The sequence below is a fragment of the Sitophilus oryzae genome, unplaced genomic scaffold (genome assembly GCF_002938485.1).
Source record: "Sitophilus oryzae breed Bouriz unplaced genomic scaffold, Soryzae_2.0 scaffold_1373_pilon_pilon, whole genome shotgun sequence".
NCBI classification, from domain to species: Eukaryota; Metazoa; Arthropoda; class Insecta; order Coleoptera; family Curculionidae; genus Sitophilus; species Sitophilus oryzae.
In genome coordinates this window covers 636344-661878 of record NW_022146030.1, presented here as the reverse complement: position 1 = coordinate 661878, position 25535 = coordinate 636344, and the positions used below count along the sequence as shown (strand labels likewise).

At 33.1% G+C, this 25535-nt stretch overlaps 1 protein-coding gene across 1 annotated transcript; it reads left to right on the top strand.

The window, feature by feature from the left end:
* Window positions 1-22773, top strand: LOC115875341 (homeobox protein OTX2-B-like). Its single transcript, XM_030890765.1, has 3 exons — window positions 1-133; window positions 8985-9281; window positions 22265-22773. Exons 1-3 carry the CDS (start codon window positions 1-3, stop codon window positions 22516-22518), a joined length of 684 nt encoding a protein of 227 aa, XP_030746625.1. The 3' UTR covers window positions 22519-22773.
* Window positions 22774-25535: the final 2762 nt, after the last annotated feature.

The window sequence follows — 25535 nt, the reverse complement described above, 5'->3', positions numbered from 1 at the left end:
ATGTCATTGTGCGGGAATGCCTGGATCGACAATTTCCCGGGCGTTGGATTGGGCGCTATGGACCAATTCCTTGGCCGTCAAGAAGTCCCGATCTTACAGCAATGGACTTTTACATATGGGGTTACCTTACCCAGTAAGTGTATGCAACTCATTTGGAACCTGATCTTGATAATTTAAAAACCAGAATTAGACAAGTGATTCAAAATATCCCGTTGCAAGAAATACGAAACGCGTATAGGGCGTTTATTAAAAAAGTTCAACGATGTGAAGAGGTTGTTGGAGAAACTTTCGAATAGTTCTTTTTTAAATTGACAACCTGCCTTTATTATCAATTTTTTTTTTTTTTTGCAACAATATTTTTTTATTTTTCATTCGTTTTCTAAAAAAAAAGTTTAATAATTAATCGTGTACGAGTTTTATTTTATAGCCTCCATTGGTTAATTTAAAAAGGGAAGTAATGAAATTGCGTAAAGGTAAAAAAAGGATTTAAAAGTTATTAAAAAAAAATTAAGTTAATTTAGAGTAAATGGTATTTTATATGGAGAGAAATCTTTTACCAATCCCTGTACATTTAGGTACTGAGATAAAATTTGGTAACGTGTTGTAGTTTTTCAACCCCTAGAACTTTTATTAATAACTTTTCATCCTATTTTTATCTATACAAGTACTTTGTTCTTAAGTTTTAATTTGTTTACCAAATTATCATTTTACGATAGACGAATTTCGCTTGAAAATTCTAAATGGAAAATGTTATTTTCAACATATTGTTTATACGGAAAACTAGCGTGACATCGCAATTTTATTCCAGCTTTTATTTATCCTAAAAGAGAGCCGCAGGCGGCAATCAGCTTAATCAATTCTGCTTTTATTTATCGGCTGCCAGCGGACTCGTGCAATTATTGTAAATTGTTGTGCAAATAACATCGGGCCTCGCTTTGTTTTTTACGCTCTTCCCTTTTTTGCCTAATTGTACTGAAACAGATACTACTACTTTTTTTTTGACAATAAAACAAGTTTTTGTTGTCCTTTCGCATGAACCATTACAACTTCCGGATAAAAAAAATCGACGTATTTGCAGTATAATCATTTAATGAATTAGTAGGAAAGTGTAATGTATCTCTATTTTCTAATATTATTGGTTTCAAAAAGGCTAGTTATACAAAGCATGCGAAAAATGTTTTGAGCAATTTGACTAGCCCTCATTAGGCATTTTGAAGAACGACTGAAAACAAGCGTTCTTTTTGCAGAAATGTATAGCAAATATCATCGTTGTTTAATAAGCCTAATTTTGATTAGGCATTTTGCAAAACGACTGAAAACAGATAGGCTCTTTGTAAAATTTCCTTTTTTTAAATGTCGACATTTTATAATATACCTAGTATTTTTACAAAATGCCGAATTATTCGATACACCTACGACATATAGGTACTTAATTTAAAATCATATTTTTTTGATGCCAGTATAGTAGGAATGCGTTAAAAAAATGGTACCTTAATATTGATATAGTTTTCAGCCATATTCCGAATATACACAGGATGAGTCTTAAATAAGTGCAAATATTTTCAGGGCAGGTAGATTTCGATAGAAGAAACATATTTTCTCTTTACCATTTATCAAATAAGTCCAAAATAACCGAGTTATTTTGGACTTATTTGCTCTTTTACTTTATTAGAAAATTTCCAAAAAAAATAATTAAATTTTGAGAACCACTGGATCTTTTCTGTTTTTTTTTCTTGTAAATTTAATCTACTACTTATGTTGTCATATCAAAAAATTATGTTTTTAAACTAAAAACTAAAAAAAAAAAATCAAAAAATTCAAAAAAAATTCAAATATTTTTTTTCGCGAAAATAAATCTCATAATCATGTTTCTGGACTTTGTAAATATACTACCCCTAAAATATTTGCAGTTATACCCTGTATAAGATCAAATTATTTATATATTATCTGTATTTTAGTTTATTACTGGCATATATACCGGGTGGTGCATCGGCGTTGGAAACATAGGAAATCCCATGCATATTTTGAACTCTGAAAATATTGGCTCACCTTAACTTTACATGGAAGTTGTAAATAAGGTTATTAAAGTTCTGCACATGAATACACTTGTCCAATCTGAACAATTTTGGAAAAACCGTTTTTAACAAATTTGTGAAAAACTGCATTCATTTTTAAATTACAACTGGTAAACAATGCAAAACCCGGGTAATATCAACATATACCTTAAGTTGTCAACCTACGGTTGAATGCAATTTGTTGTGCTATCTGTGCTACTATGTTATAGTACCTACGGTTAAATGTGCCTCAATATATTTTTGTAATTTAAAACTTCAAATTAGACACAAAGTCTTTAGAAAATATAATTTGACATTAACAAAATTATTAGTTGACAACTTAAGGTATATTTCTTCATTTGCCTGGTTTTACATTGTTACCTGTTCAGTTTTAATTTAAAATTAGATTAATTTTTTCTTCAATTAGTTAAAAACGGTTTGTCCAAAATCATTCAAATTGGCATGCGTCTTCAGCATGGCCAGGTCTTTAAAAATCTATTTACAACTTCGCTGTAAAATCAATAGATGAGCCGATATTTGGACAGTTTCTATGTTTCCAACGCGGATGTACCACCCGGTATATAAAATATAATATTGTTTATTTTCATTAATTTTTTATTTCTGTTTCATGTATTCAAAACAAATAAATAAATAAATTCTTCTTACAGTGCCATACTCTATATAGAGCGTCGGCTACCTCTCGCATGTACTTGTGATGTGTGTCATCAGTGTTTCACAAGTACACGGGACCTACAGTTTATCGCCGAATCCGAACGGCACTATCTGAGAGGCTGTACAAGGCAAATATACTCAAGGTGGTTTGCCATTGCCTTCCTTGAGGTGGAGGCTCGTTGGTCGCTCTATTTAGATACATAAATATTTTTATTTAAATAATAAAAATAATAATAAATAAATAAATGCCTTTATTATAAAAAAAATTACAATTTGTAGACAAAGGTAAAGTAAACACACAAAGTAAACAAACAAACAAACAAAAGAGAGAAGAAAATACAAAACATTATACAAATAACATTGTCAGTCTTATTGTTTAAAGTAAACATTTATAAATGTTTACAATGTCAAAGAATAAAACAATAAAAGTAAGATTCAAAAATATTTAGTAAGTTTATACTAAATATCAATGACCTCTAGATAAATCCATTTCGATGTCACTGGTAAATATAGTAATAGCAAACTTAGACCAGTGTTTACAAGATCAAATTCGATTATCAAAATATAAGTCATTTACGGTGTAGAAAGCCTTGTCTTAGTAAATAAGATTTCAATGCTTTGCGCGAAATGAAGAAAATAATGTTATGGATTTGATTTCAAATGGCAGGTAATATTGAACTTTTAACTAACTCTGAGCGTGGGGTAGGTAGATAAAGATCTTAAAGATCTTGCTCCGCGTTCCTGAGTGGATAAGTGTGAGATGGCCTTTCTTGAGAAGCTGATACATGCTTACGTACATTCTGAGAGCGGAATCAAATCAGCGGTGAGAGCGGAATCAAATCACTTAACTTAAATTAGACCGTTCAGGCCATAGAGTTGTTCAGGCAAACAGCGTGCAGCGTCGCGTTTGGCGTTGCGCTAGCGTCCGCTGAGCGTCGGGGTTCGAGTTCAATGGGGCGGACACGACGCAAACGCGACACGACGCTCGACGCTCTCAGCCTGAATGTACCTAAAAGTCCTGGCAATGAGTTCTGCTGTTTAGTTGCAGTGAATATCGAACAGCTCTCTTCTGGAGCTTGAAAATGCGGCCAAATTGAGTGGCACAACACGTACCCCAGAATAGAAGGGCATATCTGAGGTGCGACTCAAAAAGTGCATAATAAACAGTTCTAGCCACTGACAAGTTAAGCTCCTTAGAAACAGATCTTAATGCAAAACAGGCAGAGCATACTTTTTTCGAAAAAGTGTCGATATGCATGTCCCATTTCAGAGAATTGTCTACAACAAGCCCTAAGAATTTTACAGAGTTTACGACATCAATGGTGGTGTTGTTAAGTACAAAAGGCTGCAGCGAGTTTTTATACGACACAGCTTTAGTTTTAGAAATGTTGAGACTCAGAAGGTTCGAATCGCACCAAGATTTAATGGTGATTAAGTCATTTGATATAATCCTATGAAGTGCCGTGACGTGAAGCTAGTGTCGTCCGCTAAAAAACATTTTTCACCACCGATGTTTATGTTAGCAATGTCGTTAATAAAAAGAAGAAACAAAAAAACAAGTATTTTTTTCTGTCTCCACAAAATTGTAGAAGCCAGGAAAATAACTAGTTTATAATGTGTATTACCTGAAACGACAGTTTTTTTTGGTTTGTTGGCTGTAATCTAAAAAATTGGATGATGGCCAGTAACATATAAACACAAAGTAGTTTTAATTGTTGTGACTCGTGTGTTGAAAGAACCGTAAAATAAAATCGAATCTATGAATGTAATAACATGTTTAGAACAGAAACGAAAATATTTAGAAATTCCAATTATATTCATTTATCTTTGACAAATTTCACTTATAATTCAATGCATGTTTGACACAATATGCTTTATTGATATAGAAATTAACATATTATGAAAGTAAAATTTTACTTTCTTTTAATTTTACTTAAAAAAAGTTTGATTTTTCTATTTTGAGGAAAATTTATTATATTGTAAAATTACGCTTATTTAGCTACTTAATTTATTATTATTATTAATAATAATATAATGCATAAATAACTAGAGATGAAGTTAAAAATAAATAAATATAAGAGATTAAAATCTTCTTTTTTAAATTAATTATATTTTTTCTTAAAGTCAGCATATTTACTAATAGTCAACGTATACATTAACAGCGCTTTCAGATGGAGCGGACCGTCCGCGCGGATGTTTTTTTTCAACATAGCTCGTCCGGACGGAGCATACGCGACCCATGTGAAATTGTTCATATAAAGTCATGGTACTTGCTCGAAGTCGCGGACGGTCCGTCGTGGACGCTCCCCCCATCTGAAAGCGCTGTAAGACGATTTAACAAATCTGACATTAATCACATCTTTTTATTTTTTATAGATTAAGTAACTGGTATTTTTAGTTATATTCTTTTCGGGTCCTTTTTTATTTGTACAGGGTAATAAAAACTTAGCATCTTAGCTAATAGCAGAAAAACTATAAATGACTACGTATTCCGTGCTGGAAACTCTTGTATTTGGGACGGTATTTACATGTGAGGAAGTAAGTCGCATAGGGATCTTATTATTAAGTCGGTGTGAGAGAAATGCGACGGTGTACTGTTGCGGCGTCGCCACATTTCTCCGGTACGCCTTTCCCTATCAAGTAAAACCGCTAGTTCTTAAAATACTTTTTTTTCGAAAAGGTTACTAGATAAAATCATTAGATATGTTTCTGAGCATCTGAAATGGAATTATAAGGATATGGTTAGGGTGTCCGTTTTATAACGAGAGAACGTCAGTAATCGCCATAATTTAAAAACTCAACTTTTTAACACATAACATGCGATAACTCAAAAATCACTTTAGATATTGAAACTTGTTTTTATTTTGAAGTTCGGATCTTTTAAGATGTTTAAATAAGAAAAAATCGATAGTCTTGTTTTTTTCCATTCAAAAATTAAAAAAGCCATCCATTCCCTTTTAGTGTGTAGCAATTTTCAGCAATCATGTAACTTTTTTAAAATTTAAAAAGATTTTCACATATTATCTGAACCGAGATCTGAACTATCTGAAGAAAATATAGCAGACATATCTCGAGAAATATTAAGAACGTTTTTGAAAAAATTATAATCAATTGTTTCTAAAATTTTTCGAGATATCGATTTTTGAATTCAGAGTTCTAATAGCGCGACCACTGTCGAACACCAACTTAAATCCACTTATTTTTACCAAAAGTGCAAGAGTTTCTAACTTGCACTTAAAAATTTATAAGCTATATGGAAAATTATGACTCGTTAATAAATAAACAAAAAGAGTATTACGAGACATAATTAAATCGTGAAGTTCAACTCATGATGTACACACTTTCCTAGAACTTTAAGTACCGAGTACTGATTGGATTGACCGGTCGACCGCGACGAATCTGTTTATTCCCTTCCACGTCTCTTAGTAATGTGCATAATTTCTCGGTTTATTTCATACGTTTGACAACGTTTTTACTTTCTCTCTTTGTTCAGTACATTATAAACGCATTGTACTCTTCTTAAGGCGCATTCTTACGACTGGTGTATTTGGCAAGTACGCCAATATTGGCGTACTTGGCAAGTATCCCCACCAGTCCCCACTTTGTAAACAACATCGGCAAGTGAGGCACTCACACGACGTGTCCATTTCAACAAGTACGCCAGCACAAACATAGTTTAAATCCTTGGTAAGTAAACACTATAGTAGCATCGATGGTCGTCCCGAAATTGTCGTTGCTAGTGATTCTTTTTTTTTTCTTTCTTTTACTGTACACTACAATACGATTTCTTTTACTGTACACTACAATACGATTTCTATATTCTTTATGTTTGGCCATCCATATGAAGGGCTCATTTTCGTATAAAACCATAAATTCCAAAATAACATCATTTGAAGACTACACGGGAAAACCCGGTTTTGTCCATTTTAAATGGAGCCGAGAAAAATGCAATTTAGTGTTTTTAAAGAAATATGTTATTTTCGGTTGAATAATTAGAAAAATATATATTACTACCAATTCTGAACAATTAATATTGTGAATTATCGCCATATTCTGAAATATCGAAATAAAAATGTCAAAATGCAAAACAAAACAGGGGAAAACCAGGGATGTCCAATTAAAGGGATATCCATTTAAGTATGTTTTTATTAAAATACATACATTTATAACATATAATACTAATTGCAAGATGCATGCTTGTCGCCCATGCGTCAGTACATCTCTGGTTTTTGTCATTTACGCGTGGACTACTCTGGTTTTTCCTTTGTACGGCAAAATAACCAAGCTGTAATATCGCTGGGACTAAGCGTATTATTGCTTTCTTTTTTCTCGAATGACGTTAACATTTATCCATAAAGTTGTATCGCTCAACGTCGCTATCTTAATTTCTATGAAAATGTGACATATCTGGTTTTTCCCGTGTAGTCTTCATTTGTCCACTCCATTTATTGATGTGGGAACTATTTAGATGCCGCCAATATTAAAGTTATTAATGTAAATTTGATATTACATAATCTATTATTGTTTTAACGTTTTAAATTATCCGCAGTTAACTCGAAAAACACTACGATCCGGAAATAAATCGGACATATGTCACATACGTATGCACCTATAACAGTATAATTATTTGCGCATTCGTTTTTTTGCGCCTCGGCAAGTGTAAACAAGGCTGGCGAAGTACACTTGGCAATTGTACGATTAATCGTTTGACTCAGGCTATGTTTACCGACAGAGAGTGGGGACACGACGAGTGACCAAGGAAACCGTTCTCACGACATGGCAAGTATATTCCAATAACAAATGTTTGTCAAGTACACAAGTCGTGAGAATGCGCCTTTATGTACGGAAATCTCGACCCAAAACTAATCTTTGCGAACCTTTAGTATATTGGCAACTTATAATCCGATTCAGTCTATCGGCTTAAAACCTTTTGTTCAATTGCGTGTCTATCGCCATTTTTCTAATACATTCATAATACATCTTAAGGTTTGTTCTTTCAATTTCTAAATAAATATCATATAAGGATATAAAAACAAATATAAATTTATAAGATGAAACCGTGGATGAAACAGATATTTTAGTGAGATTTTTAGTATTTTTTGATATTTGAGTGTTAACTTTTTACTGTTTTTCATGTTAAATAAGAAAATGACAAAATAAAATTAGATTTTCGGTGTTTCAAAAACATGCGTTAAAACTCGTGGGGAGATTTCTCACGTAAAATTTAAATTTATTGTTTACATCAACATAGGTCCGATTCTGCTTTGTTAGTATTATTTTTTTTTTCGATTTGTTTTAATTTTCTTCCAAGTGTTTTTAGCAATTTGAATTAAATTTTGAGGGTAAAAGTTAGTTACTATAGGTGCGACATATTTTAATGCTAAAAAAGTGTCGACATATCCACTAGCGACCTGCATATGGGTTATCAATGGAATATTTTTCTAAGAAAACAAACATGGAGCGCCACTGGCTTTTTCTTTTGTTAGCAAAATTGTATTGGCCGTTTAATGTAAATATCTTGTCGATTTCGATATCCTTGATAAGATAAACGCAATTTTATTAATTTGACTTAATCCAGGTCTAACAGCAGCCTTCAAACATTTTTAATATTATTAAGTGGGCCAATGTGTTAAATAAGTAACTCATTGATTCCTTATCAAAAAATAAGCAAAAAAGTTCCTATAAACATGGGTGCGGAAATAAAGTAACATGGTATTCTTTTTTTAATAATCGTAAATACCATTATTTTTTATTGGAATTTGCCGTAGGTAGCACTAAACATCAGTGTTATAAATTTTTATAAAATTTAATAATAAATTAGAATAAATAAATAATTTATTATTTTTATTTTATTATTAATTGTGATTAAAATTTTTTTGCTTATCTCACCAAGGGGATCGAAATCGACAAAATTTCGAGATACAACTTTTAATCGGCATTAAACGGCCTTCACAATTTTGCTATAAAGTGGAAAAGAGTCAGTGGCGTACATGCTTTTTGTTAGAAAAATATTCCAGTGATAACACATATGCACGTCCCTGATGGATATGTCGACACTTTGTATAAGTTGATATATCTTGTTGATATATCTTTTATATAAGTTGATATAAAAAATAAATATTCGTTTTACATCAGAAATATCCCCACGAGAGATAGTACATATTTATTAAAACGCCCTATAGCTTTCGAGCTAAATTAAAATTGATTATTTTATTCTTCTCGAAAAGTTATTTTATAACAATGGAACATTTTTTAAAGTATCAAAATTTCAGGTCTGGTTTCAAAACAGAAGAGCCAAATTCCGGAAGCAGGAACGTTTAGCCCAGCAAAAAGCCTCCAACCAGAACCAGAGCGGCAACAGCGCCGAAAGTCCGAACCCTCCATCGATAAAAGCGGAAACTGCAGGCACGACGACGAAGAGCGGGCAGGTACTTCAGAAAGACGTAAAACCTGGATCGCCTCATTCTAGCGTAAGCACGACGCCAAATTCCAACACCAGCAGTTTATCCAGCCATCATTCGTCGAATGGAATCGACATTAAACCAATACATAACGGTTAGTCTCAATATTTATACTATCAATCTCTTATCTAAATAACTATGAACTATTTATATTATTATTTATTATATATTTCCTGTTTCACCGGAACTGACTCTAACTTTTGATTTTTAAATGGCACCCTCGGTATTTTTTTATTTTATTCGACAGAAAATACAGACATTCTGAATAGAATGACTATCATATACCAATTTTTGATGTTCTTGATTAAAATCACTTGTTAAAAATGTGTTTTTAATTAAACCATATTAAAAACACTAATGTTTAATCAACCAGCATGGAAAAACAGATTTGATCGTGTAATGTTTTTCGTGTCTTGTCTTGGTCTGTTAAAAGATGCCCAAATCGTATTTTTAATCATAACTCAATTTATTCAAATGGAACGAGGGTGGCTCATTAGCATATTGCGAAAAAGCATTTTTTACGAATAATTTGGTACCGGTCAAAGGGGAAATATAAAACTGATGAGAAAGTAGAAGGAAATATGTCTGAACCTGAGTCGATAATGAAGTTTACTTAGTTAATGCTAAATTGTTTCAAGAATAGCGGATCATTGGGTGGAGAGAATGATGTTGACGTTAACAATGATATAGAGCCATAACAATTAAGAGAAAATGTTGTTATGCAAAATACAAAAAAGCATCCGTTCGCTTGGAAATGCATAAATTTTTCGTGTAATTTACATGCGATCTTTATTTTGTAGCCATTGCTAACGCCTTTTTTTCGATCATATTGTACTAAAACAGACAAAAATTTCAGACCTATTTTAATAATTTTTCATTCCTACTTTTTATTCTCTTTAGTTTACAGTTAGTTAGTTGTTTACTTTATATTTTTAGGGCTTATTTGATATAACCTTAACGTGATATTACCTTTTTTTTAAAGATAAGAAAAGCCATTTAGGGCCGGGGCGTGGGGCTCACGTCTAACCCGAATCCTACCCTCTAAAAACCCATCTGTACTCTAAGTTGACCCATCTCGGTACCGCCCTGGGGGCATTTCTTCAGGAGAGGCCATTGTCCGGCCTCTTTCGTCCAACTGTTTCCTTTTCATTATGTCTCTCAACATTTTCCAGACAGCCTTAGATTTCTCCGACTCCATCACAAGGTCTCCAACGTTCTCACTAGTTATGGATTCCTGACATACAAGTTCAGCGTGTAAACGTATGTATGTGAATTCTCCACAGTCAAAGAGCATGTAGAGTACATGTGCGTAGAGAGCATCACAATACCAACAAATGAGAGAAGCCTCCTTGCCAATCCTCGACAGGTATTTACCAAATACCCCGTGCCCAGTCAACGCTTAAATCACAAAATAGGCTACCTGGACCTGATTATTGTTTGTCTATTCTTTAACGTTATTTATGAAAATCTTAGTCCATGCATTGTATTCTACTCATCTTGTTTGCCATTTTCCATGATAATTCTTCTGGCTCTCGGACGGAAGTCTTTCCCATTTTTATAAATCAACTTTCTTCTACCAGAAGGGCAATCGGTGGGATTTTGGCGAGCAATAGTACCGCTTGGGTTGGACTAGTGCGATATACGGAGGTGATACGCAGGGCCATGCGTCTATTCATTCTTTCCAGCATTGCTTCATAATGTTTATTTTAATGGTTCTCTCCCAAATTGGGGACGTGTACAATGTGGTGAAATGCACGACCATGGCCAGGACCTTTCTTTTCGAAGCTCGAGGCCCACCAATATTAGATGTAATCCTCCTTAGTTGTCTAGTGATAACTGACACTCTCTCTTCCGCGTCTCAGCTATGTGTGTTGTCATCCTCATTCCGGAATCCAGCCATACATCCATGTATTTCACGGCCTTTTGCGGTCTAATATCGTATCTATGTTAATGAGCAAGTCCTTCGTTCTACGCTGGCCAACCCATACCACCATCAACGTTCTTTGAGGACCCAACTCCTAGACCCATAGACTTTGTTCTTGATGACCATAACTACCGTAACGTGATATAACCTGGTTAACGTGAATTGTGAAATACGTTTATCATGCCTCCATAATTATTGCAATATTTTCAATCAGTTACAGTTATAATATGCAATATTTTAAATTGTTAAGAGTCGCTATCTCCACCTAACGTTAAATAATAAAGTAATAGTAGTTAGTATATTCAAATAAAGCGAACATCCTTTTTCCATGACAACATGCCATGCGGGCCGGGACTCTCCACGGCCGACGGCAGCCGAAGAGTTGACAGTAATGGAAATAAACGAGAGGCGGCGGGCAATTTTCTAGATTAAACGTCAGGGAGAGGCGGCTGTGCTTCGGCTGATGCCGATCTCCTGCCGTCGTGCCACGCTACTACAGCAGCCGCTGCCTCTGCTCCTGCCTGCCGCGGGCGTCGTTCCTGCCGGCCGCCGATTCCTGAGGGTGGAGGAGCACCAGTTTGCGTGTGTGTATTGGGGACGGCAGGGTATGACTCGATAAATTTCTTTTTTGAGAGACGGAATTGACTCGTTCATAATTGATGCGGACAGAATCGATAGATTGGACGATTTAGTTTAAGGGTTTTAAATATGTTGTTGTATGAATTGTAAATGAAGCAATACATTAAATATCATCCCGTGTAGATTAAATGTAATGTTGTTATTTTACCAGTTAATGAAAAATGAAACAGACAGTTGTGAATAATATAAGAATAAGAAAGCAACTATAACATTTTTGGCGATGTCTTAGAACTGGTTTTGGTATTCCAAACCAAACCACACCTTTATAAAATGAAGCTCAGTTAACACACTATTCTAGAAGAGATATGAAAACCAAGGGAAAACAGCTCATCACCTACTGTGAAGGGGCGCTCTTATCGGTCTGGACCCAATTCTGTAACTTAAAGACACTAAGCACTTTTAGACGCTCAGCGTATGTGACGTTAATTTTTGCTTAGCGCGCAATTAACTACCGATTTGGTTATTCTAATTTGATGCGCTGAGCGTCTTTACCCATTGTGCTAAGCCATTCGAAAACGGCTACCTAAAAGATCGTTTTGCTTGTCGAACTGTCGAAAAAAATGTGATTTTGTGCGTTTTATTGCTCTTTAGTAAAAACTACTTCTTCTTATATAAATTCCTCAGTAACTAATTGATAATTTACGACTTGGTAGCTATAAATATTGCTCAAAACATCAAAAATGCTAAGAAGCGTCTTCAGTACTTCCCTCGTATAATAAGAATAATGACATATTTATAAAAAAATAGGTTGGCATAATTCAGTAATAGGTTATGAAATTTCCGTAATATTGACGTTTTATCCACATTTGACTATTAGCAAATTATTAGATACCTGAGAAATTGCGATGCTGCCAATATGTGCTCAACATAGGAGTTGTTGGCTCAACACATATCCAGAAAACGATTCGCACGGCAACGAGAATACCAAAATCGACTGCTTGGCGTTCCACTAATCGAAGACTTTCGCTTACCGCTTTAAAAGCGTAATGTTTTTATGTCGAAGTTCCAGATTTCGAGCCCTGGCATGGCTGTGGTCAAGTTACCCATTAGTCACATTTTAGCTTTTTTTATAAAATTTAATTGTTGGTGGCTAAGATGACGTGAGTCTTGAGGGGCATAAGGGGTACAATGGGTCCTAAATAATTTTACACTACCTGATGAATAGAGCAGAACAGAACAGAACCAATTATAGTTATGTTTTAGTGCTTTTTGGAGTCTCATGCCGTCTGAAAACCTTGTTTTATTTAAAGATTTTTTGTTTTTCTAATATTTTAGACTTATTTAAATGGGAGACGTTTCTGGTTTTTCCGTGTGTCGTTGTTAATGATTTTTTAACATATTCATTATATTCACAGATATGCATGTGAACGTGATTTTTTATTCACGCTCACTTTTAACCTTCGGTTGCGATTTCACTCGTAGTTTTCTATATCAATAATTACTCTATTCTTTCTCATACCATGGCGAAATAAGATCACATTAGTTAAAGCAAAAGTTTTGCCTATCTGTTCATTTTATTAAAAAAATAATGGTGGACAATTATAATTTATAATCGAAAATATGGTATATATAATCGTATCTCGTCCCATTTTGGTTGAAATCTACAACCTATCTCCGATATTACTCCTTAGAAATTACAACCGAGAAAAATCAAAGATTTTCCTTGATTTAAATAAGAACAATCTTCGGATTGGGATCACGGGGTTTCGTGGCGAATGCAGATTTTGTGAAGAAAATGGGGAAAGACGAGAACACCATAACACTGAGTGTGCCGAGACGACAACTGTTCATGCCATAACCTTTGGTATGGCTGATATCGAAGATGGAGAGCTGGTCTCTCTGGAGCCGTCTCAGATACTGGCTTTTGTCAAAGCATTGAGACTGTACGATGAGTTATAACCTGCTATAATTCAAGAAAGGGGAACATAAAATAGATCTGTAAGGTCGCGGTGATTAACTCCCTGCTAAACATTCTACATCTCCGATATTACTAAAGATAGAAGGATGCGGTTTGCACAAACTTGTCGTACTTTTTTGTCAAACGGAAGATTCTGTAAATAAAATGTTCATATACCCTTCGATTTCGAGCTACAGGGAATTTTTGAAGATTTTGCAATTAAGGACACCCCCGTATATCCGTTATTGTAAATGAGTAAAACTTATTTCGTAAAATGCAGTGGCGTAGGCTGTTTTTTTAAACAATTTAGTTTTCTTTTTTTCGAATATCGAATAAGTTTCGAATTCTCTTAGTTTTGTATAATAGTTGGTAGTTTTAAAATTAAACAAATAAAGTTATTAAATCAGGTAAAAGTAACAGTTAAAAATCAAAGACGTTGTATTCCAATTTGCAGTATTCTATATGGATGAGACCATTCTGTGCATAGTGCATACTACGCTAGAGCCCATGTTATTGAGTTATATGCAATTTTACACTTGAAGCGTTGAAGGGATAGTATACTGTATGATTTTTTTTGCACTCTCTCTCGTGCTTTCATATGAACAGAAGTGAAAGCCCAAACCGCGAAATGCTACTTTTATTTCACTGTGAAAAAATCACAAGTAGTGATTTTCTGCCCATCTCTACTATGAGTCTGTGACGTAGCGTCAATAGAAGAACGATTTCTAGCCAGGTCAACTTCAATCATTAATTTAAATACTTTTCAGATGAAATTTGTATAAACTGATTTGTATTCATATATTTTAGTTAAAAATGTGTTCTCATAAAGAGTTAAATTTACCTGACACTTACAAGCGGCCCATTCTTTTAAATTACTTCCAGTTAGAAATGTTTTGTTACATTTTATTAGAAAGAAATATGTATAAAGATCCAAAACGGTTTATTTTTTTACGGTCTAGAAACGATATTTTTGTGTTTTAGTTACGCTTTAGATCGTTCTTAAAATAGATCGGTTTGTTTCTTTGTTGGAAGTTTATAATTTAACGGATTTCTGGCGAAAAAGATTTAATCAAATTTTCACGGCACGCCTCGTTAAAAATAAATTTTGCAAATAAATCATGTTTATAGTGTTATTAATTATACGTAATAAATATATGGCGACTCATGTAACATGGTAGACAGATTCTGAAGGTGATTTTGAACAAATAGAAAAGCTTGTAATCCTCCAAAATAGTGGTGATGAAAATTAATAACTTAATTTTAAACTAAATCTGTTTTCAAAAGTCATAAACTTTATTTAGATTTGCTCTCAACTCTAGTGACTAGCTAATAATTTAAAAACATTTTCGTCTATTATAGGTCACTATAGCGGTGTAATTATTATTTTTTATAATAATACAGTTAGGATTGGAAGAGTAAATTTGTTTAAGTTTTTTTTAAGAGTTAGGTTTTACAAAAAAAGACACTAAAAAACTAGACTAAAATAGAACACTTATCTGCAAATATGATTTAATCCTGATCACTAACCATATTAATAATATGGTTAGTGAATGTCATATGTTAAAAAGGAAAAGTGTTTTGGTTTATTGTGATGAAGTTTGTTATACAGGATGTCCCAGAAATAAGTGCAAGTATTTTAACTGGTAGTATAGATCAACCCCAGAAACACGCCTATGAGGTTTCTTTCGCGAAAAAAAAACTTGAAAATTCGAAATTTTTTGAAATTTTCTTGGAATCTTTTTTATTTTTTAGTTAAAAAACATAATTTCTTGATAATATGGCAACATAGGTATTAGATTAAATTTATAAGAAAGAAAATCTAGAAAAGATCGAGTTCTCAAAATTTTAGCAAGAAATCGTTTTTTTTTTGGAAATTTTCAAAGTAAAATAACCTAACCTAACTCCGTTATTTTGGACTTATCTGAAAAACGATAAAGAAAAAATATGTTTCTTTTATCGAGATCTACCACCCCTTAAAATATTTGTACTTATTTCTGTCATACCCTGTATATCTTTCTATAGTTGTTATGCGTTTAAATATTTATAATCCGCTTTAAAATATTACATTTTTTTAAATTATAATTAAAAAACGTAAAATTAATTTAAATTATAATTTATAATCGAAGAAGAATCGTAAATTAATTTACCATTTTCTTTTAATACTTTTATATTTAGCTTGATAATGATTGACGGATTCGGTACTGGGAAAATTTTCAGGTCAGGGGCCAACTCCCAGTGGATGACATACCAAGAATTTACAACTTTGAGAAACACCTCACTCTAGTATTGAGCAATAAAAAGGATTGGAAGAGAGAAACGTTTGCTCAGCATGTAAAAGACCATACCATAATGTGGTATACTGATGTATCTAAAACCAAAGCAGGGACCGGGATAGGAGTATTTGGGCCGAAAACTAAATACTCTGATCCAATGGGCATCTACCTTAACATCCTTCTGGCAGAAATCTAGTCAAGCAGCACTAAAAGCGGTCAACTCAGTATCCATCAATTCGAAGTTGGTCAAAGAATGTCTAGAGAAGCTGGTTAGGTTTTGCATAATTTGTTCATTATACAAAGAAAATAAAGTCCTCCTACTCTGGGTGCCCGCTCACCAAGGTATAGAAGGCAATGAAAAAGCAATAGATCTAGCTAGAAAAGGAGCGAACACTCCACTAACTGGACTAGAGCCGTTCTGCTTCCGAAGCCGAAACCAGCTTAAAGCGGAACTGAAAAACCTAGAGGACTCCATTCGTAACCTGGAATGGGAATCCTTCAACGTTTTAAGATCGAAAAAGTTCTTCAGAACCTACGACTGACAAAAATCAAAGATTTTCCTTGATTTAAGTATAAACAATATTTGTATTGGGGTTTGATTTAATCACGGGGTTTCTAACAGGACACTATCTCCTCAATGAACACCTCAGTATTATTAGAAGCTGAGAAACATTGGCGAAGGCAGATTCTGTGGGGAAATGGGAAAATACCAGAATACCTTATCAATGAGTGCGCCGAGAGGACAACCGTTAGTGCCATATAAATGGAGAGCTGGTCTCAGTGGAACCGTCTCAGATACTGGCTTTTGTCAAAGCCCTGAGACTGTATGATGAGCTATAACCGGTTATAGCTCAAGAAAGGGGAACACACAATATATCTGTAAGGTCGCGGTGATTGAACGTTCTATCCTAATATAAATACAAATAATAATAATAAATAGAAATTAAATAAATAACAATCGATAACCATTTAACGTTCAAGCTTGCTTTGCGAATAAAATTTTATTTTAATAGAAAACCAGAAAGTATTTTGTTATCGAACGAGGTTATATAAATTTTATTATGTTCAGCTAAAAGTTTCTCTTGTCAGTAATTAAGTAGCTTATGCTGATGGTCTGGGTACAATTCACAAAACTACACATAATATTCTCTCTATATGGACAAGACATTAAACACACTAAACAATAATATAAAATTTATACACTAAAAAAATAATTATGTTGTGAATTGTACCCAGACTATCAGGATAAGCTGCTTAATTACTAACAAAAGAAACCTGCGAACGCTATTTCATACTGCATTTAATGTTAATATAAATTTTGTTTTACTAAAGTCGAAACCAAAAGGCTTTCTGCAAAAGAAAGTTAAGACATACATATACCATGTTAGTTATTATCAGTGACGACTCGTGAGTTCTGGATAGTGGGTTCAGCCTCTACAAGGAAAAAACTTATCTACTATTTTTAGTACGTGAAATTTATCCTAGTTTTCATGCTAGATTAATATTTGATCGCACAACATAAAAATATCATCATGAATTCTTATTTATTTGCTTTTACCTAGGCGGTTGGGTGAGTAATTAAGTAAACCGCATATAACTTCATAAGCTTATCAGCACTAAATTCAGTTAAAAGATAGAGTTGTCCACAGGGGACCGCATCAGAAAAATGAAAATTCACAAAAATGATAATGTTGTCAGCCAACTTAACATTAAAGTATCAACGACTTTTAAAGCTGTTTTAAAGATAATGAATGCAGGGGTGGAACTCTGTAACTAAATAGCGATCGGTAGCGATGAAGAACACTGTCGCTTGCCGTTTAGTTTGTACGACCAAGGTCAGTATTGTTTATCGCTACCGATCGCTATTTAGTTACAGAGTTCCAGCCCAGGAGTCCTTGTGTGTATCTCAGGTGAATGACTTTTCAATGGTAGAATAAATACAATATACTTGATTATTTTTATCGACTAAAAAATCCTCGCATTCCAACGCTCTATCCAGCTGGAAACCGCTTGCGCATTACTTCAGCGGTTATGCCCCGCATTCTATTTCCTATGGTTTGTATTATTTCTCGAATGCATCTATATGTAATTTTCCATGATGTTTCACCGCTTAGCAGCCCTTGCATCGTATTTTTAGCATTAAAGGCTTGTCCACCACTGTCCCGTTGGAATGACTCTCTAAACTGCTTCCATTCATTGCAGAGGACTAGTGTGCGTTCGACACTGTCAACTTCCTTGCAATACACACACAAATTTGAAGTGGATTTCTTCCTTTTATACAAATAGTTGTTAAAACCTATAGTATATGTATATGTATATGTTAAAGCATCCGCGCCCTGTCAATACCTGAGTTAGGAAATAGTCCGTCTCTCAAAACTTCTGTTTAACCAGGTATTAATGTCTGGTATGAGATCATGTGTCTATCTACCATATCTATCTAGATCCCACTCCTTTTGCCATTCATTCATCAGTATGCTTCTTGCCTCCAGTTGTTGATGTCTCTTAGAATCTCTTCCTTCTCTCCTCCACAAGTAGGTGAATAGGCGGCACCCCGGATATTACATTTAATGCTTCAGCGGAGACGGTTCTATATGCACTGCAGATCTTGAGGTTCAATTTACGGTGTATAGCTTTACGTTTTTGCCTTATATATTCCTCTGATATTGCGAGGTGCCATACTGGTGCGACATATAACAGTTGAGAGTGTGCTACACAGGCTAGGATTCTACGTTTGGAAGCAAGTGGCCCTCCTACAACACAACATAGAGACGAGCGCTCGTTCTCGTCGCCGATCGAGTCGCCGAACTCTGACTTTCCCATCCAAACACATAAGAAATAGGCGAAGCCCCGATCGGAGATCGCAAAATGCCGCATGTGCGGTTGCGGCATTAGATATCAGCCTACCCAGTGCGGTCAAAGTTCTTTCCGCCTTTCGTATAACTTGATTTATATGCTCGCCGAAATGTGAGCTTTGAATTAAGCCAAACTCCAAGGTATCTTATTGCATTCTTTGGTAAAACTGTTGTACCGAGAAGCTCAAATAAAAATCTACTTGATATCTTGTCTATTTGATAACAAAGATTCTCCGAAACGTCATAGTTGATTAAATCATAAAGACATTACCACTCGACATAACAGATTTATTTTAAATAAAACATTGTCTATCACTTTTAAACAAGCATTTTTTTCAAATCTCAAGGATCAAAATTCTATAAATTTTCTAGCAGCAAACTGCCCTAGATCCAATCCTGAGCAATCCCTAAGGACGGCTATCCTAACAAAAATGAATAACACACATGGAACCTTTTGAAGTCTGCCAGATGCTCGCGCACACTTTATATCACGCCAATATAAAAATAATATTGTCCCTTTCGATTTTCGGTCAGAAAATGTTATGATGTATTGCCACGTATTGCGGTCTCGATGCTTGTTACCAGCGATTTATTTATAACCTTGATTTTTAAGAACTTAACGTTAATGAATGTTTTTTTTATTTTCAAATAAATAATTTGAAAACGAATTTAAATGTATAAGTACACATTTCTGAATGTATGGTATTTCATTTTATTTTTTTAATAGTATTAGTAAATAATAAGGACACAATATTTTAGAACTAAATCCATTACCTTAATATAATAATATGGTGTTTATAGATCAAAAAATTAAATTAAAAAATGTATTTTGTTTGTAAAAACACGCAATTTATGTTACCAATACAAAGTAAGTAATATATGGAGACAACTTTGGAGTTTTAAGTAAGAATTTATTTTTATTTTTTCCTACCACATTTTCCTGAATTTTCCCGGATTTTCATAAAAATTTTGAGGTTAGAAAAAAATGAGACGTGATGGCGTAATTCTGATAGCGGATTCGTGATCAGCGTCGAAAAATACTATATAATATGATGGTATGGTAAAAAGCATATACCACCTTTCTTGTTGTGTGTGTTATTGATTTGAAATAAATATGACGATGTCCTCCAATAAAAATGCGAGTTGCTTAACTCTAATAATTATAATTCTGGGCTAGCAAATAAGCTAAATGCTTTACCTAGACCGTGATTCGGAAGCTAAAAACCTATCGATGAAAATATGCATAAAAATTTACTTCCTAGCACACAACCAGAGGATAGTGATACACAGGCACATTATCAAGTTATAATGCTTTTCTTAGCTTTAAATCAAATGTTTTTTGGTGTTTGCCCGATTCTTACCACGTTTTTTCTCGCTAGCTCGTGCGTCAAAGCATGGTAAACAATACAAAATAAGTTATATATGAAGACAACTTTGGAGAGATATCGGGCCAACATTTATCTTAATGTGATACTGACATTTGAAAATAAGATTCAGAAGCGCAGTTGATGCTGGTACATCACTAGAAAGAAATTTAATGATGATTTAAAGAGTAAACTATTCAGTCTCAACATAAATCCTGAATTTTACTATAAACGATGAATTCCACCAACATGTAAACGATGAGCTAATTTTACTTCATTCAAAAAAATTTCTATCGACAGAGAAATTAAGAAAGATACTGAATAAATGGTTGGTGTTCACATAATTTGCTGTGTAAATAGTTTTGGACCATACCCTTTTAGGGTATAAACAAAGGAATCATATTTATCAAAATATACAGGGTAGTCCAAACTGTATTCCGGAAACTTTGGCAACATATTCTGCAGATTAAAATAGGTAAAAAAGTTCGTATAAATGTATGTCCTAAAATGCTTGGTTTCGGAGATACAGGGCGTAGAAGTTTCATTTTTATTTCGATTTTTTTCCAAATAATTGTAAATATGTAAGTAATGTAAATATTTGGATGAAAATTGGTATCTGGGAGTTTTTCAACATGAGAAATTTGATTTTGGTGTCAATATCATTCCTACTTATAGAGGGCGCCACCTACATATTTTTAACTGGTTTGAGGAGTAATAACTTTTCATCCGTACCTGTATAAAACTACAGAGTAAAAAAATATATATTTATAATAACTAAAGTTTAACAGAAACTGTTTTATCATCATTTCTTCGCAGAAAAAGTTATGACTAATTAAAAAAAAAAAAATTTCCCAAATTTATTATTTCAGTCAAATAACTATCTACTCAATGTGTTTATTTTTTGTCAATAATGACATGTATTTACTAGTTCTATTTCTTAATAGTAGATTATTTTCTTTTATCTATGGTTCTATTCTAAATATCTAGGGAACGCTTGCTCCCAGAGATTTTTACCAAGAGTAAGTTTTTTATATTTTTTCACACAGTAGTTTTATACAGGTACGCACGAAAAGTTAATACTCTTCAAAAGAGTTAAAACCCATGTAGGTGGCGCTCTCTACAATTAGGAGTTTTGACATCAAAATCAAATTTCTCGTGTCAAAAAACTCCCAGACACCAATTTTCCTCCATATATTGACGTTACTTCAGATATTATTTGGTAAAAATTGAAATAAAAATGAAACTTCTACACCTAATGAAACTATACATATACATATACATACTGCCATTACTCGCTGACGAGTATTTGACACGCATCAGAAGATGGTCACGCAAGGCGTTTTCTTTCATGAGCCTTTCTGTGACTGAAAAGCCCAATACGTGATGTTATTTGTCTACCGCACTCCGGACATTCAAAAATCGCATTGCTTTGTTGCCTCTTAACTTTTTGGTTCTCGCTGTTAACTGAGTTGAATGAAAATAAGCATTTTAGGACATACATTTATACGAATTAACTTTTTTACTTATTTTTATCCGCAAAATATGCTGTCGAAGTTTCCGGAATACAGTTCGGACCACCCTGTATATTAGAGAAACAGATCTACTATACAAGTTTTAAACATCTGTAATAAAATATTTTTATTTTTTTGAAATACTTGACAATTCAAAAAATCTTACTTAAAATCTTACTACTTTTACTTAAAATACTCGTAATGTACTAAAGTGTCAAAACTAATAACAATGTCAGGAAATAAATAAATAAATGTGGCAACTTGACATTTATTACAGCAGAGCTACCACCTGAATCACCAGCGGGAGGTTTAAATTCCAGTTAGTTAACCCGGCGCCGAATATGTCCATGGTTGGCAACAATGAATTTAAAAATCGCGCACTCGATTGCGTAACTAAAAGTTTAATTGATATCAAATATATGTATATTATGATTTAATATTTTTATTGGTAGTAGCCTATAATATTACTACTGTATACATTAACATTGCTATGGGCATTACAAGACCTGATTTGAGTTAGTTCTCTTCTTTTTGAAGAAGTTGTTCTGGTTTAATAATAATAATAATAAACAATTATAAACAATCTAGATTCCATTTAAAACTTTTTCTTTTTTTAGGAAAACTCTCAGACGACTCCATATCGAATAACAACAAATGGTCATCGATGAGCCCCCAATCATGCAACACCGCTCTTCTAGTGCAACAAGCCAACAAAGTTTTGTCCTCTCAGCCTAGTCATCTCCAGTCTCACCACGCAGCTGCTGCAGCTGCGCTATCATCTCCATTTACGTCACTTTTAGGCTCAAGCAGCGCAGCATCTTACTTGTTGGGAGATCATTTGAAACCCACAGCAGCAAATCATTTGTTTTAATTCCTGTAGATTATTTATGAAAAAATGATTCATGTTTCAATACAAGTGTAATATACATGCAAAATAATTTTAGATATCTGCGTTTGCTATCGCAACCTACCTAAGGAATTCTTGCAAAGAGTAATTTATTTCCTAATTTGCTATATAGACTAGTAAACAATTTCAATTTTATTTCTAACATCTTCGTTGCTAACGTAGTTACATTCTCAGAACAACAGAACAAGCCATTGTAATTTTTATTATATTATTTGTAAAAAACAAGAAATTTTTTCAAAAATATATATTATTCTGTATTTAATCTAATTAAATTTGTAAGCAATTGTAATAACATTATACATGTAAACATTGAATGAATTTTATAGATCTTCCATTTATCTTACTTTTATAGATTTGCTAATAAAATTACTAATAGTGGAAAGAAATGGAATTACAGCCATATAGTTTATAGATACCATAAAATGGAACACTAACTGGAGAATTACTTTTTATGTTCTAATCATTATTCTTATTGGGAATATTGTTATATTACAATATTTTCAATAAGAATAATGATAAAAAAATAAACCTAACCTCGAGCTAGTCATCTCCAGCAATATTCCTAGTAATAAAATCTTAAATCAAGTTTCATTAGAATCACTTTATATGCCAAAAAAATTATGCTTTTTATATTAAATCAATCTTCTAGAAAGTTTTATTCAAATAATACCATATGAATAAAACAAAAAACAGCATCAAAGACGGCTGTCGAATACACAAATTATCTATTTGTGTGAGAACGCATGCGCTTATAGGGTTTTCTGCCGACTCGTCCCGTCGCGTCGTCTATCGACGAGCGGGGCGAGGTTGCCATGTTTCAACCATAAAGCTCTTGCCGCGAGTAATAAACAAATTAACAACCTGTATACATATATACACTCACCGGCACGAAAAACGGACACATTAAACTATTTTGATGTCTTTAAAGTTTAATATATTTTATTCTAGTTGGTAGATTTTGATGATTTTTTAAGCAATTTGTAGCTAAATTGTTTGACTTTTTAGTCTCAAATATTATAATAATAATAGAAATAATAAATAATGTTTATTGTGCAAATGTAAAAAAGTACAAACATATAACAAATTGAAGACAATAATTATCCATAATCCACAAAAAGGTTGGAGATTTGGTGTTACCCATTCTTCCACTCCACCTTATGAAATTTAATAAAAAACATGTTTCCTAGACTTTACCTAGATATTACATTAAAAAAAAATTAAACTAAAACTAGGATTCTAAACCTAAGGTATTAATTGAAATATGGTGACATCCCAATTTTAGATCGTACATTACTTTTAAACTGTAACTGTGTATAAGGCAAATTCAAGTCATCTATAAATTTATTTAATAAGATAGGAGCCATATAGGAAAAACCATCTTTGTATTTTGATGTAGTGTGCTGAGGGACTGTAAAATAATTAACTCTGATGTTGACACTATGAATTTGAGATCTATTAATAATTAATTTTATTAAGTAAATGGAGATTTTATTTTTAAATATTTTATTTAATAACATCACATACAAATATTCCAATCTTTCGCGCATCTCTGGTTCCTTTAAACGTTTTAGGTGAGGACTAATATGATCTTGATAAGATAAATTGCACACAAACCTCATACCGGCGTTCTGGTGTTTATAGCTTATTATATTTGGGTAAGAATGCATAATATACTTGGCTGCAAGAATCGATATGAGGATATCGACTTGAATATATTGACTTATATTCTGACATTAAACATGGACATTTGATAGACTTTACTACACTGATTCGAAAAGCTCAAGTCATTATCCAAGTCGACACCCAGGCTCCTTGCACTGTTAGTCCATTGAAGTATAACATTATCAATATTTAAATTTAAATTGGACGTAAGATATGTGTTAGTTTTTTTATTGCCAATACAAATAGCCATAGTTTTGGTTGGATCTATTCTCAATCCATGTTCACTACACCAGTCTGAGAACATGCGAATGTCGTTGTTGATAACATCTATAGTGTCCCGAGCCCCCTCAATGGAACAGTCTAGATACAGTTGGACATCATCTGCATACAAGTGTATATGACATCGCTCATCTGCTTTAGGCAAGTCAAAAGCATAAATCAAGAACAATATAGGCCCCAAAATGCTCCCTTGAGGTACGCCACTAGAAGTTTCTCCCAATTCAGAATACGCATTATTAAAGAATTAAAAAAAAAGAAATTATAAAAAAAATATTAGTCATCAAAATAATATTTTTTTTTTCTCTCGTATAATTGACAGATGGCAACTGTCATTTTTAATATAGAAAGAGATACATAAAAAGTCAAATAATTTAGCTAAAAATCGCTTAAAAATCATCCGGTGTCCGATTTTCGTGCCTGTGAGTGTATTATTAGTTAGGGTTTAAAAAATATTTTCAAGGGATTAAAATTGAGGTAAAGATATAAACTAGGTTATATTGTTACTACTAATAATAATAGAAACTATATTGTATTGTTACAATTTCTAATATAAAATCTTGTCACAAAGTCCTGCATTTATTTATAAACTGCATTTTTAGTAAAACGAGTCAGGGAATATTTCGATAGCCGACATCTAAAAAAAAATTACATAAAATACAAGCCGTTATCAGGCATCCGAATTCCGTATGTTATCTGCAAAAAAATATGTGATAGATTTTGAAACGTTTTTATTTAAAGATTTCATTTCCATTTATCCAAATATTTTTTAGAAATTTTTTGGTTAATTTTATGTAAGTATAGGTAATTGGAATGTTTTTAAGTTTCTAGGAAATTTTTGCCACCATATTGTTTTTCGTAGAAGACATCCCTCTTTTTTAGACCTATTGAATTTTGCGATTGCAAATCAATTGACCTTCTGTCATCTAATTTTATACACAGCACAGCACACTTAAAATTATTTTGCAATGTGTAAATATGAATATAAATTACATTTAGGTTAATAAGTAACAAGTAGAGTTAATCTTGATCCGTCTTAATAC